This window comes from Mus pahari, chromosome 21 (assembly GCF_900095145.1).
Source record: "Mus pahari chromosome 21, PAHARI_EIJ_v1.1, whole genome shotgun sequence".
NCBI classification, from domain to species: domain Eukaryota; kingdom Metazoa; phylum Chordata; class Mammalia; order Rodentia; family Muridae; genus Mus; species Mus pahari.
The window spans coordinates 8,635,841-8,648,836 of NC_034610.1; the positions used below are offsets into that span (position 1 = coordinate 8,635,841).

Here is a 12,996-nt window from a genome sequence, read left to right on the forward strand (position 1 = left end):
GCTAGTTTCCAGCTAGCAGTACTTTCGCAGGGATGCGGAGGGACCTGGTTGGCTGAGGCAGGTCACTGATGCAGGGTCCAGGAAGGTCACCATCAGCTGCTACTTCCTACTTTGTTTCCTGCTCTGCCGTGGTGTGGACCGCTTCCCCTCCGCTGCCCGTATGGACTGGGACGCTCCAAGGCTTCCCCACTACAGCAGGCTTAGCGCTCTAGAATTGTGAAACCAAACAAATATCGCCTTTCCTTAAATTCTGTCAGGTTGAGAGCTATATCACTGCAAAATAACCAACACACTGTCGGTAAAGGTGTCAGAGGGTGGGTGAGATGGCGCAGCAGATAAAGGCACTTGCCACTAAGGCAGGCAGCCTGAGTTTGATTTCCAGAACCTACATGGTAGACAGAATGAACTAACTCCCTCAAGTAATCTAACAGGAGTATTGCAGCTATTTTAAATTAGTGTTGTTAAATGTTCTCAGTTTTAATTTACAGTAATGTAGATGTGGACAAATATGGAATAGCTTAGCAAACTGGGACTCCAATTGGCCTGGGCTATGCACATGCCCTTTTCCAAATAACACACTAGCAACCCATTAGCAACCTAGGATCCCCACCTGCAAATTTCTCCTCCTCTTAGTGCCCACCATTCTCCAGTTATGTTGGGTACAAAGGTAGGTAGGGTTGGGAGCTGATCTAGTTTGTACTGGTTTGGGTACACATGCAATAAAGCAAACTGTGGTCTCTAGGTGGATTTCTAGGGAGAATTCCCTACTTACCATCTTATGCATATGCATAATTTGACATGCGTATTATTAAAATCAAATGCTTTGCAGAAATGCACAGCAAGCTAAGGCTTATGTAATATAAGCCAGTCAATCAAATTAGGGAACCATCTATGATATGCTCCTTAGCAACCAAAACTCCCTCTCTTGAACTCCATAAAACAGAGACAGACCTCTGTTTTAATTAGGCCCATGAGCACCCTTCACTCTGATCTGCCCTCTTTGCTTTGAACAATGTATTCTCACCGCTCTGCAGTTTTTAATTTGCTACTTGCGAATTTGACTTTACTCATCTTGAGTAAGACATCATAAGAACCTAGAAACATGGGTCCCAGACCCTGACCACCATTAACATGGATGTCCTTAAATACAAAGGCTAGGGACATATGTTTCGTGAGGTCCTCAAAAACCTTTTATAAGGGCTCCCGGGAGCAAGTAGTTGAAGGACCACTGTCCCAGAGAATAAGTTAAATCTTGCTGGGTGATGTTCCAGGATGGCAGTAGAAGGACACGGCCCCTTTGGGATACTTCTGATGTTAAACAACATTGCTTTAAAAGATTTATGCTGGACCTACTATTCTATGAAGGAAGAGATGTCATCAATGCCCTTGGGCTCTGGGCTGTTCCTGGCACACAGTGCTTAGCTGTGTCTACGACACACAGCAAGTGTCACAGGGTTCACTTTCTGCCTCTGTGAGGTAGTACAGTCACCTGACCTTCTCGACATAGGTATCTTAGAAAACCCATCAAGATAATGAAACTAAAGCATGTGCTGACCCAACAACTGCTTTGGTTTTTTTTCTCAACAGTTATGGTTGGATGCGTGGACAGTGTCTTGGATCAAGTGGCTGGAGGAAGGATGAAGTAATAAATGAGCAAGCCCGTGTGTCGCGTACCTCTCCTGGTCACAGGTCACAGCCAGCATGCAAGATCATGAGACAGCGCCATCCTGTCTCAGGGTAAGGCACTGCAGGGGGTTGAAGAGACCTAGCTTAGAGAGCAGGGACCACACCCAGTGTCTGGAAAGCAGACAGAGGAAGCAAGTGGGGTGACGGTGTTGCCAGCAGAGGCTTCGCTCAGTACAGGTTGCTGTTACGGGAGAGACAACCAGTGAGCCCCAGGAAAGCAGATTTCCAGAGCTTACGTGCATGGCTGCCTGCATCCTGGGGAGTTTTCAGACCGCACTCTGTGGCTGGTAAGGTGGTGTAGCCTTCTTTTTCTTCCCCAGAAACCACTTTCACACTTCTTCTCTCTACCCCCCTACACATCTTTTTGAAGTCTACCTTGACATATAAGGAGGTTAATATTAACAATGTACCAAGTGGCCTCCGCCTCCGCCAGGCTTCTGAAGTGCTGATAAAAGCAAATTATGATGGGATCACGTTGGCTTTAACTGAGCAGAGACCAGCTGTGTGTCGCCACCTCAATCTGGTCCAGGGAGACTTTTCTGTGGTTTAACCAGCTTTCTAAAACAGAGCCTGCCCCAGGGACCAGGGAAAATTACTTTAATGACTAGGTATATTTTGAAGATGGAGCAGGGTGCCATTTAGACAAAACAGAATTCCCTTGTTAATCTGTGGCCAAATGCTTGTAAGACATTAAAGGGATGTGGAAAAGCCCATAAACGCAAAGAACCAAAACGAGAGCGCCTCTCATTATAGGTCTGACTTGCAAATATCACTATGAACTCATGGGAGGTTTCTTTTAAAACCGAAACTAGCAGGGCCAACTCCTAGCTTTGTCTCCTACTCAGGGTTAGAACAGAGTAGCCTGTGGCAAGACATCCTTGAACCTGCACACACAGAATTCCAAAGCCCCAGCATGCCTTGACAGAATGAGCTTGAAGTCACAACGTGTGTAGCCACGGCTGGAGAACAGGAGGCTCAAGGTGCATGTGGCAAATGACCAAAAAGTAAGCGTCACAATGCCTGGAACTATAGCCCTGAGCAAAAGCCAGAAACGGCAGAGCAGCGCTGGGCTTCAAGGCTGCGTGACGGTGTGCTACGTGTCCTGCTTTATCCCGCTGCCAGCCTACAGTCTGCTTGCTTCTCTCAGTGTAGCCTGATGAGACTTCAGGTCACTTGGCTAACCTGAGGTCCAGCTGACACAGAGCAGGAGATACAGGGAAGACCCTCGTCAGCACATGCTTTTGGAATTCAGAAGTACTCCCATGTGTGCCCCAAAGTGACCGATGAGGACTTTCTTTTCTGTTCTGTTATTACTTCCCATCATCACCATCATCATTGTGTGTTCATATCCTATAACACATACGGAACTTTCTAGGTATCACACTTTTTGTCCCTATAGGTGCCATTTGAAATTAGCTTCCAGGATCTGCCTTGGCCCAAGGTGTTTTGGGCCTCCTAGCTCTCAGGTGACAGCCTGTCTCACTAAGAGGTCCTGGTTCCTCTTAATGAAGACGTATACTCAGGTGCTCCTGTCCTAAGGGTGCTTATGGCCCTGAGTTGCCCATTATCACTGGGTTTTTTAAATTAATTTTAAAATCCTTTATTAGTTTACTTTATTTTTATTTTAATTAAAATTTTTTATGTCTATTCATTTTATGTATATGTGTGTGTAGTGAGAATTCTGAAATTTTGGTTTCTTTAAAAACACAGAAGTATGATAAGAATGTGTCTTTGTTTTAGTCCCAGGTGTAGGGATGTAAGGTTGCTTTGAAATGTCTGCAGCAGCTGACTATGATTTGCCCCGTGCTCTAGCAGAGGCATGGTTTTGCCAGCTACAGATAGTTTCTGCAATTGTGTGACATTTGGAATTCTGGGAACTTTTCAGAGGGTGTATAGATGCTAGAGACCTAATAGGCAGGATAAGTAATTGTTGGTCTTTCAGATGGGTTGGTTTCAGTTTGTTAGGAGTCCTTTCTTCACAGAAGAAACAAAAGGAAAGAAATTAGGCTCAAGGATCTCCCCTCCCTCTCTCTTCCCTATCCTTTTTTTCTCTCCTATCTAGGGATAGGACCAGCCACATGAGTGTACATATGTGTGTGGATGCACGTGAGCCATAGCCTGCATGTGAAGGTCAGAGGGCAGCTCCAGGGAATCAGTTCTCGACATCCACCATGGGGGTTCCAAAGTTTAGACACAGGTTTGTCAGGCTTGGTGCAGATGCCATCGATCACACCAGTCCAACTTTCATCCTTTTATGCACCAGACATTCCTCCCATTGCTACCAGGACTCATTTGTTCTGTGTGTTTGGATACACGATCACAATGCTATGCAATCATTAACAAAATGGAAATTGAAAACAACTTACGGTTCCCTTTATGTTACGTTTGGTTTTGGTTTTGAATTTCCTTATGCACTGTCCTAGTAGGAAACGTGGCCACCACATACCCATTCCTCTGCTTTCCCTTGGTTGTTGGGGGTTGCCACTTTAAGGATCAGTTTTTGTTTCATAATTATAAAGGATGCACACACTGTGCCAAGATACATCAAACTCAAAGGAGTCTGTCTTCCATCCCTTTCCATTAGTCTGTTCCTCCGTTAACAATCTTTTCTTCCAGTTGCCATGGCGATGTAACAAGTTACCCCCAAAGCTTAGTGGCGCGCACAAGCACTGGGTAGGTTCACACATTTTGTGGGTTGCAAATTTAGTCAGGGTTCTGAGGCAGGGAAGATCAGTGGGCAGCTTGGCTATGCGGCCTGCAACCCTGACCAGCACTTGACACACACACCCCTCTCTGAACAAAGCACCTAGCAGCCTTTTAAAAGACCTAGGTCCACTAACCTGCATCAAGCTTCAAGCCTATCCCCCTTTGAACGGTGGAAATCACCAACAGAAGACACAATGGTTTCTCCTCTTAGCAGCCATCAAACTTAGATTCTCTCCTATCAGATTCCAGTTATGCCCAGGTTTGGAGGTTGGGAAGCTGATCTGGCTCATACTAGTTTTGGGTGTGTGTGCAATAAGGCAAATTGTGTTTTCAAAGTGAACTTGTAGGAAGAATCCCCTATTTACTGCCTTGTGCCTGTGTATAATTAGATGCGGATATGATTAAAGTCAGATACATCATAGGAAAGGACATCTGTGGTACAGAAAAGGTTGTATAACTTAAAAGACCCTCAATCAAACCAGACAACCTACTGTTACTATGCCCCTTGACAGCCAAACTCTTCCTTCCCCCGAACCCAGTAAATTGAAGCCCCAACAACTGGGGCCCTTGAGGACTTTCATTCGTGTGGCTTACAGTCAATCTTGATAGTATATTCCTTCACCCCTGGACTATTGCATCGAGTGGACTAAAGTTTCCTTGCTACTTTGCAATCTGTGCAAGCTTTCAATTCCTTGAATGAGATCTCGAGAGCCTGGAAACATCTGATCCAGACGCTGACCATCGCTGACCCTATGATGGGAATGATATAATGTGTACTTAAAATGCTCTCCAAAGACCTTGGTTGCCAGCCAGTGGGGTTTCTGATTGGGTCCTGAGGGTCACCAATGACTTATGCACTGAGGGCTTTCTAATTGACTGGAAGGTGATGGCAACTAAATTTGATGAAGCCTACTTGAGGAAGCTGGGCTGTGCTCTTGGGGACTAGATTTTCAGTCCCCCCAACCCTGTTTCTATCAGCATGCTCTTCCACCATGATTGGCTGCCTTATCATAGGCCTAGCAATAGCAGAGCCAAGTGACCTTGGCCTGCTAGCATCTTAAACCTTGAGCTAAAATAAACATTTCCACCTTTTAACTTTTCCTTTCGGGTATTTTACCACAGTGATAGAAAGGTGGCATCTGGAGACTTAACATCTGGAGACTTAACATCTGGAGACTTAACATCTGAAGACTTAACTGCTCCTAATTAACCCCCATAAGCCCACCCCATCTAATTCATGTTGGATTCGATCTCTAGCCTTTGAATACCTCACAGTGGAGGTCAAATTTCAACAAGCGTCAGAGGGGTAGACATCCAAACTAGAGCCTAACGTGTCAGAGGCTAGAACTGAGGGAGTTCCTTTGTAGGCCAGCCTTTAATGGGTCTTGATAAAGGTCATTTGCACATGTCCCGTTTTTGTTCTTCAGCGAGGCTCCCAAGACAGAGGACACTGAGTAGGGGCTGCAGTACTGGAGATGCAGGGCATGGCTCACTCTGTGATGGTCCTGCTCCACTCCCAACATCCATGCTGAGTCTACTATGGCTGGCTTGCTGCCCTCAAGATGATGGTTTAAAAAGCTCAAGTAAACAGCCTTTCATAATACCCACGTAGGAGTGTTTATAGGTGCATGTGGGTGTCTGCACATGTGACTATGTCTGAGTAAGCTCATTTTTTTTCACTTTCAGAGTAAATATCCTTTGTGAGATGAGTCAGAAATATACAGATAATAAACTTTTAGGACGAGATTTTGTAGATGACATTTTGGTTCAAAGTACAGAAGTTGGCATTAAAGGATAAAGATAACACAATCCACATGACAGAGCATCAGGCTGTTTGGTCTCTTCTGCTTATCTCCCGTGGCTCTAGTTTTCTCTGTGACATCAACAGGGAAAGATGACATTTCAAGAGACACCTGACAAGGCGCTTCCATTTCTCTCCTGTCCCCGTTTTGTCATAGCCATAGCTCAAAACCGATTCCATGAAATGTCCCACGACAGCCAGCCTGACATGGCAAGGCTAGAAACCTGGGTCCTACAAGAAGAGAAAGGGCAGAACGAACCAGAGCTGTCCCTTTCCAGGACAGACTGCAAAGGAGTGTTAAAGTAAGATAAAACGCTTCACAATTTGAGAATTCACAGCGGGTGGGATAAAGAAGGAACCATACACATGTATGCAATCAAACCAAGGTAGTTTCCACCAGGAAGCCTCCGACTCTACTGTCCCAACTACAAGGTCCCCAGCCTCTGTCGTAGGAGAGGAAAGCAACATGGGTTCTTCCCAGGGGATTGGGCATAATGGCTCCCGACACCATCACTGACACTTTCTCTTTGAACGACATGGCAGGCTACCAAGATGGCTGCTCTCCTGATTGCAGAGGTGAAGAGCTGGCTGGGAAGAAGCCAGTTAGCTAGCTTGCTTTGTTCGGGTGCCGAATCTTGCTCATCTTGACCCTTTCATCCAGGAGTGTGCACTTTGAACCCAGCGGGATGCTCCCTCCTCGCTCTGGCTGGCCACCGCCTCCACGTTTTCCTGAGAACATCCAAGTGTCAGGGTATGTGATGCTTTAAGTTTACATTCTGACACTTGGCGCATTCAGTTGTTGTAGAGTGCTCAGCTTGTTTTTGACAACTGACACATTTGTGCACTACCACCACTCACAAAGCAGATCCTGGCCCAAAGGATCCCATTGGATGACAAGGCATCAGAGCTAATGTGTTTGGGGCCATTGAAAATGTCACTCTGCCTTTTGAAGGAGCTTTTAACTCTAGCTTGGGTCTAGAACAAAACGCCCCATAGGCCTTCTTTGCATCTGGAAAGGAAACTATGTTGCAACAAACTGACAAAATTGGGGCAGTTGGTTGCTTCAACATAATCTGGTGAAGTCACCATGCTAAAGCTCGGGGGTCACCAAAAGGCCATGCCATCCTGACCTCTGAGGTCTAAACAGATTTAAGGACCTCAGCGCATGGACATGATCATCCCTGCCAAGGTCCCACAGATACACATGCAAATTCCATCCTTCAAACCTCCCCATCTGTCCCTTCACACTATGTCATAGGAGGGAATAAAATCCCTTCAGTGCTTCACCTCCCTGCTGCCCGGCTTCCCCGTAAGCTAGAGTACCTCTTTCCCTTTCTCTTCTTTATCACAAACACTTCTCTCCTCTGGCTGCATGGGGCTGTTCAGGCTCCTGCCGGACACTTGTTCCAGGTTCACATCCAGCTTTTGGGAGGTTAGGTATTTCCACAACCTGGAAGCTCTTTATTAAAAAAAAAAAAAAAAAAAAAAAAAAAAAAAAAAAAAAAAAAAAAAAAAAAACAGGACCGAGCTGGAGCCGGCTGGTCTACACAGTAAATTCCAGGTCAGCCAAAGCTACGGACTGAGACTTGATCTCAAAAAAAAACAAAAAAACAACCCACCCAGGAATACACAGCTATCAACACAAAATGAAGCCCAGGGTCTTGAAGGGACCCGTATCAGTCAGTGAAAGGGGAAGCAGGAGCCCGTGCTCTGGTCAGGTCCCTTGCTGAGGGAAGCGAGAATAGTAGGTGGATTGCAATTCTCCAGGGATGAGAGACCTGTGCTGAGGATAAAGGAAGTAGCTGGTGGCTCCTTCCAACTGATGGCAAATATTACACAACCAAACCCCTCAGTGGGCTAGAACTCTGGGAAATGGCTTATTGCAAGAGCTGTCCTTTACCCATGTTACCTAAATAAAAGTCCAGATGTGCCTGTCAATTCTGCTCCTCACCAAGTCCATCTCCAACCCATGCTACAGAACACTCATGACCCAAGTCATGCGAAGCTGTTCCCCCCTGGCTGAGGGGCTGGGGCTCGCCCTCTTTAAGGAGAGGCTGGTCCTTGGTACAGCTCTAAGATGACACTCCAACACTATGTTCGGAGCCTGGAGACTCCTGTGAACTGTTCCAACTGCAGCACCCTCCCACGAATGTGGTGGTTCTCAGCCAATCCCCTGCAATTACCCTTCTTAATGACACCTGGCCTTAGGAAGTCCAGCAGCGGCCAAGCAGGCTTCTCTCTCGGGTGTTTAACTAGACATGACTGAGGCTGAAGTAGAATTTGGGGTAATTAGTTTGCTTGGTTTTTAGGTTGGCTTGTGATTTTATGTTGGGTCACATCATAGCCATCCTTGGCTGTGTGCAGCCTAGAATTGGACACTCCTGGCAAAGCAGACTTAAATGGTTCTCTCCATCCAGTCCGCAGCTGGGCTCCTACAGTGGCCACGGGGGCAAAGTGGCATGGGCCTCATTCAGGCTGGAGGGAATGGCAGATAGTAATCTCGATCATGAGATCTTTACTTACTTTGAACCATGGTGTTATTCCCATGAGGTCCGGGCCTGGAGGAGAGTTTCACAGGTCTAAGTGCTGCGGCACAGGACCCCTGTGGCTCCCCTCATTGTGGACCAGGTGTGCTGGAGGCTGGAAAGCAGGGGAGCCTCAGGCACCTGGAGGGAGAGGCTGCGTGAGGAGTGGACCTGGATTTGGCTTAGCAAGAGGAGAGCTGAAGTCTACTAAGTGGTCTAGGGTGTGTGGGAAGTGAGGGGCGAGAGAGGGGTGTGAGGTCCCTCAGGTGGGCCTGGGCGATCGGTCAGGTGGTCTTGGGGCCATGAGGTGGGTCCGGTGGGCTGGGCGTGGGGACATGAGGTGGGTCAGATGGGCTGGGCGTGGGGACATGAGGTGGGTCCGATGAGCTGGGCGTGGGGCCATGAAGTGGGTCCGATGGGTTGGGCGTGGGGACATGAGGTGGGTCAGATGGGCTGGGTGTGGGAGCATGAGAAGGGTCAGGTGGGTCGGGGCGTGGGAGCCTGTCCTCTTATTGGGGGGCGTTACAGCGTGGGGGCGTGTCCATCAGGTGGCTCGGAGCCTTTGGATGTCTGGAGCCGGAGCGTGGGAGCGTGGGAGCATGGGAGCGTGTCTGTCAGGTCCGAAGCAGCTGATCCCTTCGGAAGGCCAAGGCGTCGGGAGGCCAAAGCAATGGGGTCAAGTCATTTTGGTGCCAGGAACTGAGGCGTGGGTACCTGGAGCTAGGTGTTTGGGGGCGCAGCGTGGGGGGCGTGCCCGCCGGAACTGGAGCCCGGGGACTCTGTGGGCTGGGGCATGGGGGCGTGTCCGTGCGCGGCGGTGGGCGTGCCTGCGGGCGTGGCTTAGGGGTTACCCTGTGGTGCGGCGCTGGCTGGCGGAAGCCGGTGCCGAGGAGTCGTTGGAGGTCGGTCCCGCCGCGGAGCCGGCGAGCGCAAAGGCCGCTGGGAGGCTGCAGAGCCCAGGGCAGTGCGATGGCGCCGGCGGAGGCTCGGGGCGCGATCCCGGGCTGGATCTCTGTGCTGGGCTGGGGCCTGGCGCTGTGCTGTCTGTGCGGGGCGGGCCCACTGTGGAGGTGAGCGCCGGCAGGGCTGGAGGCTGGTTTCTAGACGAAGGATGCCCTTCTTCCTCTGTTAAAGTTTTCTAATCCTCCGGGGGCCCCCGCGTTGTCACGCGCCCCTTGGTTCTCTCTGGAACACACGGGATACCTCTGGTAATCTCTGCTCCAGTTCTTCTTCATTAGTCACTGAACACATTATGGCCTTTTTCTCACCTCCGTGTTAACAGTCGATTAGTAAGCTTTGGTGCTTACACCACTGGAGCGGAAATGGTGGGGCATCACCCTCCAGAAGAACTTTGTTCCCAGAGAGTAACTGAAAACCAGTGGCATTTGCTTGCTTTCATATTTATTTACAGTCACTGGGGCACACATGGCGTGTGTGTGTGTGTGTGTGTGTGTGTGTGTTGCGGGGGTAGTGGTGCAAAGGCTAGTCCCTGTCCAGGAGTGTGATCTTGGAGTCCTACTGCACAGACTTGCCCACATACAACATAGTTGATACCAGGAGAGAGCAGCGGACACAGAAAGTACTCGGAGCTGTGAGTGTTAGCTAAGGCTGAAGTGCACAGTTCTCCTATAATCGGCTTAATGCACGCAGCTGACGTAATGGTTAGGCATGGGATTGATTTAAGCCCTAAGGCCAGGTGAATCCCCTGCTTTGGGTGGGTCTTTAGCTTCTCTGTGACTCTTTTCTTGAACATTGGAGTAGGTGAGACTTTCGATCTCTTATTAAAATGCTGTGTCTTCCTTTTGTCTGAATTACAGATAGAGATAGTTTGGTTGAGTTTTATTGTAAGCCAGCCTGTTGTCTTGGCCTTTCTAGGAATGGTTTAAACGCCCAGGGTCAGTGTGAAACTTTACAAATAAGTTTCTGCACTGGAGACAGCAGAGCTTTAACTTTTTTCAGCCCTGATCTTGCGGTGCGCTCCACCCCTTGTGTAGAGAAGGTTTTCCTCATCTGTTATTTTATGACGATTGTCAGGAGGTCTAACCAGGATCCCAGGAAAACTCATAATTCTGTCCAATGGCATACCACCAGTGACCTGATGGGTCCCAGTTGGTCCCATATCTAAAAGCTCCCACTGTTGCTTTAACTCTGCCTCCAACACACGCACCAACCACACTACAGCTCCACAGTCCTGCGAAGCCTCTGGATTGGGGGAGCTTCACTTCACAGACTTGTGATGGAAGCAGTCCAGTATGCATGCATGCGACAAGGCATAGAGCACATACCACAGACAACATGTAAGACAGCTGCTCACCCAGGACAGGCTGTGGATGACACACATGGCCTGCTTGGCATCATTCCCAGGCCAGGCTCTAGGTAACATTTCCACAGTGGTCTCTGAGGCAGCACCCTGTGAGGTAAACACCGACTAAGAGATTGATAGTACTGTTGTGGTATTTCGAGTTTTGTTTTGTGTTGCTACATGAATTAGAGGAATACGGTGAATTTTCAGAGCTGTAGGAATTCACAAAGATAGCAGAGGGATTATGAGTCCCTATTCATAAACTACCTGAGCATCCTGAAAAAGGCAACTTACTGTTCGATTACTTTCCATCAGCAGGCTTTCCCGGCTCTACCCCTGACCCACCTGTCCTCTTCATTGCATTTATATTCTCTCTCACTTACAACTATGCACCATGGTATGCATGTTTTTTCTTAGAGTACTTGTTGCCGTTCTCTGTGGTGTGCATGTCAGGAGGTGGAGACTTCCTTCCTGGCAGTATGCCGAGTCCCATAGACCCTCCAAAGTTGAATGAGTGGTTGATTGGATGGGTGGATTTTTGTCACTTTAAAACAGTATTGAAAAAATCCATTTGTCTTTTAACAGTGGCAACCATGAGTGGAAAAAACTAATTTTGACCCAGCACTGGCCCCCAACAGTATGCAAGGTGAGCTCTGCTTTGACTGGCCCTTTTGATCCAGCAAGCCTGTCTGAATTGCTTTGTATGTATTAGCGCCCACCTGTAGACCAGGTATAGTAAATCAGTGCAGTGGCTGTAATGGACCTCCTGACAGGTGGCTTGCAGAGGAGGATCATGTGTTAGATTCTGAGAGTGGCTATAACAAAATCTCAAGTGGTATGGCTCAGAACTTTGGAAGTACACCCTCTCTCGGCACTGGGGCTGGAAGCTTGAAACCAAGGCTTCGGTAGGATCAATTCTTGGAAGCATTTGTTGGATCCTGTTGCATAGCTCCTACTATAGAGGCGACAGCCTTTTGGTGTCCTACATATAGATGTGCCACTTCAATGTCTGTCTTCTTCACATGCTGTCTAAGACACCATGACCAAGGCAAATTACAGCCTTTATTTGGAGCTTACGGTTTCAGAGGGTTAAGAGTCCTTGATCATCATGGAGGGGAGCATGGTGGCCTGAGGGATGGTGTAGGTGCAGAAGCTGAGAGCTCACATTTTGAGATACAAACAAGAAGCAGAAGGCGGGGGAGAGGTCGAGGGCTTTTGAAACCTCAGAACCCACCTCCAGTGATACACCTCCTCCAATAAGGCAACACCTCCCAACCCCTCCCAAAGAGCTCACCAGTTGGAGAACCAGGTATTTAAATATAGGAGCCTATAGGAGCCGGTCTCATCTCAACACTACACATAGTGTCGCTGTCTCTCAGGACAACACCAATTGGATTTAGGGCCCAGCCTGATCTGGTAGGGTCTCATCTTTGATTGCATCTTTAAAGGCCCTGTTTCCAGATGTGGTTGTGTTCACCACAAGGCCGTTTTGGAGAGAGATGTATCTCTGGGTGATGTGGTTCTGCTTTCACTAGGCCTGTATTTGTTTGCTCCCTCTGTGCTACTAAGTTTTATTCAGAAGCCTCTCAAGGGCAGACTCTGGTTGAAGGCCTTTGCCTGTTGGCAACACTGTTCTGTTCGGCTTGGTACCCACGGTGCCCTTCTCCCACTCTGTTCTCCGTAGTAGTCATACCCTCCCCCCTTGGTTGCTACCTCTCTCCATGTCTGTGTCCTTGTGGGCTGCCCATGCTGAGCCCCTTGTGCTGGGAGTGATGCCAGCTGGGGCCCTTGCGCGGCAGTTTATAAAGCCGATCCTGGAGTTGACCGTGTGAAATCTAAAGTGATTTGTCATGTGACAGACTGGGTACAAGTCTTACTGATGGTTTTTCTGAAAGTTTGAGACCTCTTAATTATGCAGGGTCCAAGGAAGCTTTGATGTGTGCCGTTGGATCACCTTGCCAAAAAAGCCCCTGCTT

General features: G+C 48.3%; 1 protein-coding gene across 2 annotated transcripts in view; it reads left to right on the top strand.

Moving 5' to 3' along the window:
• The first annotated feature begins 9,286 nt into the window (after positions 1-9,286).
• Positions 9,287-12,996, top strand: part of Rnaset2 (ribonuclease T2) — a 54,479-nt gene continuing 50,769 nt past the window's right edge. The window contains exons 1-2 of one of the 2 annotated variants that reach the window (XM_021221473.2): positions 9,287-9,788; positions 11,606-11,666. In XM_021221473.2, the coding sequence (XP_021077132.1) occupies positions 9,688-9,788; positions 11,606-11,666 (162 nt within the window). In that variant the 5' untranslated portion in view covers positions 9,287-9,687. The remainder of the gene's footprint in view (positions 9,789-11,605; positions 11,667-12,996) is intronic. The other variant, XM_021221474.1, reaches the window with a different exon arrangement.